Source organism: Camponotus vicinus, unplaced genomic scaffold, assembly GCF_025532165.1.
Source record: "Camponotus vicinus isolate PSW18456_S1 unplaced genomic scaffold, iyCamVici1.0 SCAF_13, whole genome shotgun sequence".
In the NCBI taxonomy this organism is placed as follows: domain Eukaryota; kingdom Metazoa; phylum Arthropoda; class Insecta; order Hymenoptera; family Formicidae; genus Camponotus; species Camponotus vicinus.
Window position 1 is genome coordinate 12,819,968 of NW_028141949.1, and position 3,627 is coordinate 12,823,594.

Here is a 3,627-nt window from a genome sequence, read left to right on the forward strand (position 1 = left end):
GGTATATTTTATTTTAAATTAATTATTAAACGATTGATGTATCACGGAACCTTTTGTTAATGATTTGAATTTATTCGATTGTTTTACCGCGCTTTTCTGAAGTCAAATTTTATAATATTTAGTTTTGCATTTTAAAAGACTAACTTAGAACGAACTAAATAAATAAATAAATAAATGATGTTGAGAAAAAGAAAAAGAAGACACATAAATAAATAAATAAATAAATAAATAATAGCGTGAAAAGAGAGAACATACTAATATTTTTATATAATAAATTAATATTAATTAAATTATTTATTTATATTTTTATTTATATTATTTATATTATCAAAGGGACATATATGTTACCCTCTGAGAACATTCGTGGACATTGCTTTTGTAGTTCACGTTTTTAATGTCCACAGAGGGAGTATCGCTTCCAGGGATCACCTAAAAGCAAGCCATGACATCTCTCAGTCTTCTCTCTGCATGTGATCTTGCGTTGCTCTCGTTTTTGAGAGAGAGTGCTCCAGACTTCAGACGAGAGATTCAGGAGGCAAAAGTGAATTGAAAAATACAAGATAAAAAATATCTCTTTGTCATTCTCCGAAGAATCAATTTATTAAAATGGCAAAGCACATATCAGATCCTGCGGCTGGATTCAGACTCGAGTACATTAGAACTGATTAATTTATAATAAACTTGCATAATCCTTACATGCAACCCCATGCTATTTTTATATTTATACGGATTATATCGTTATTTTCAGAGATTTGATAGGCGAAGAAGGGGTTACTTTTGAAATTGGAGAGGATTATATTGGAGAAGATAATGATGACGAAGACTTTTCATTTTCTCCATTCGTACAGTTCAGCAATGAGGAAATGTTAAATATGTTAAACATGAATGATTTCGAAGATGAAAATGATAGAGATGATGAGAAAGGATCTGTATCCCTTTACGGTATGAGCTTTGAAAAGTTAAAAGCGAAGATGACAAGTTTGACAACAGATCAAAAAGTAAATCAGATTTTATATTATTTATAAATTATGTTTTCTTTAGAAAAGAGATATAATGGAGGAGATATATAATATTTTTGATATATTGAAAATACATCAATAAAATTAAATAAAACTAGATAAAACTTGCAAAAATATTCTTAAAAAAATCAAAGTGAAATGTAACCTTTTTGCATGTTTTACCTAAAATGTAAACAATTTTAATTATGAAATTATGTTATGTTAGGTCATGAAATATGTGAAGCAAAAAGGTGTTGGAGAAGTTGTTCCTGCTAATGGTCAAATTACTATTCATTACATTGGATATTTTGAAGACAGAGATGAACCTTTCGATTCAACTTATTCTTCTGGAAAGCCAAGGACGCTGCGTTTAGGCCAAGGATACATTATACCTGGTTTAGAGATTGGCATCAGTACTATGCAGAAGCATGAAATAGCAATATTTTTGATACATCCTGATCTTGCTTATAAAGCTTTTGGATGTCCACCACGTATTCCACCCAATGAGGAAGTAGTATTTGTTGTCCACTTAATTGATTATCTTGATGATGGTTCTGCAGATACTTATCAAAATCTTCAAACAGAAGAAAAGCAGTCTTTTAGACATATAGAAGAGCCAGTGTTACATATGTTTGTGGCTGCTAAGGATTGTTGTGCAAAGTTTAATTTCAAACGTGCAATACGAGAGTAAATAACATTATATTAGAGACTTTCGTATAAATGTAATATGGTCATATCTGTATAATATATTTTTTTTGTAGATATAAAAGAATTATTGACTGCTTAGAAAATGTGCAATTGAAAGATAACTCAGAAGAAAAAGAAATGAATGAATTACTTTCAAAGGCTTATACCAATCTTGGAGTATGCTATAACAAAATAGAGTTACCACGTCTTGCCTGTATGGCTTCTGGACGAGTACCGATACCAACAGCTAAAAGCTATTACAAGTATGCGAATATGCTAATTGATGTAATATTTATAAATTAATCATATATTAAATTAATATCATAATTGAAATCATTTCTTCTAGTTTTGGAAAAGCTTTATTGAGTCTTGGAGAATATCCTGAAGCAATGAAGAAATTGCAAAAAGCTTATACATTGCAACCACATAATGAAGAAATTAGAAAAGCAATTCAGCAAGTGAGTTGAAGATTTTTCAAAATATGTTTCTTCTAATATGTTAAAATAAGATATATTAATATCTTTTTTTATAAACAGACAAATGTGAAACAGCGTCAATATTTGGAAATTGAGAAAAAATTGTGGAAAAATTGTTTCAAGTCTGGAGAAAAACAAAAAATTAACGAATTTCGAAAAGTCATGCGTGATTTTTGCGAAACCATTATCGGTGATAGTGATGTATCAAGACTTTCTCTTCCTGAAGGTCTTACAGAAGAAGAACTTCAACTTGTACGTGAAGAAGCTGCTATATTAGGATTGAATGTTATTACAAATATAAGATATGGCAAAGAAATCGTCTATCTCCAAAAGAGCAAAGTATAAAATTAAGTTTTTGTTTATTAAATTGCAACATTATAGAATTCTTAACAATCCTTAACAATATACTATTGTAATAATGTTAATATTATTATTTTAAGATTTTTTTGATAAATTTTAAGCTTATTTTTTAATTACTTGGTCGATATCTGACAATTTAATGTTGCAATTTTTCAATGAATTGCCAGGAAGATATATAAGATAATTCATATGAGATAAACAAGTCTTGACTCACTATAAGAAAGCGATCCTTAGTATTTTTCTTATAAAAATCCAATTCTTAATAATGTTACAATTTTGCATTGTTGTATACCCTTAATAATTTTAGTATGCAATCATATACATTCCCAAAGATTAAGTATTAATTTTCTATCTTTATAATTTTGATAATTTTAGATGTTTTTTTAATACATGATCTGTATGCCGAAAAAAGTATAATAATTAAGGTTCTCCTTCTCCAGTGAGAAATACAGATCGAAAATACGTCTATTAAATGTCTATTAGATGTTTATAGACGTTTATAGCTGTCTAATAGCCATCTTTCCTATCATTTCTCACAGGTCACAGATAAATAGATTGTAAAAGAAAGTGTCTTTATATTAATAATATCTGTTTATTAAATATAATTATCTGTGTGAATATTGACTTTATATTAAATATTACTTTTTCTAAAACAAAGAAAATTTAAATTTAAATAAACTCGACGTTTTTTACATAAGCAGCATTAAGGAGATTTCAATATGACATATGCCAAAATGGGAGTTTTGCCATCAAAGAAAATCAAATGACAATTGCCTAGCATTAAAATATATCATAAGTTAGTATCTGATACAACTCGACAATATTTTTATACTTTGTTTCTCTTTTACTATTAATAAAATATTTTTGCAAAAATATAATTGTATTTTGTATTTATAATTATATTTATATTTGGCTGATCCTGAAATGTAAGATAGTAAATGAAACTATATCAATTTCCATATGTGGCATATACTGTTTCGATACATTTAAGTATAGAGTAAACAAACGCCGGAAGTTCGTGGAGCATCCTCATTATGTATTTCTTGTTCGGCATAATAAGATGTAATGGATCAAGCGATATAAGGTTTCCGCTGATGTAACATCAA

The 3,627-nt window shown here is 28.1% G+C and overlaps 1 protein-coding gene across 1 annotated transcript; it reads left to right on the forward strand.

Moving 5' to 3' along the window:
- Window positions 1–439: 439 nt before the first annotated feature.
- Window positions 440–3,399, forward strand: Shu (inactive peptidyl-prolyl cis-trans isomerase shutdown). The gene is made up of 6 exons (XM_083087687.1): window positions 440–650; window positions 749–998; window positions 1,225–1,685; window positions 1,760–1,948; window positions 2,032–2,143; window positions 2,222–3,399. The coding sequence occupies exons 1-6, from the start codon at window positions 607–609 to the stop codon at window positions 2,504–2,506; spliced, it is 1,341 nt and encodes a 446-aa protein (XP_082943813.1). The 5' UTR covers window positions 440–606; the 3' UTR covers window positions 2,507–3,399.
- The last annotated feature ends 228 nt before the right edge of the window (window positions 3,400–3,627 follow it).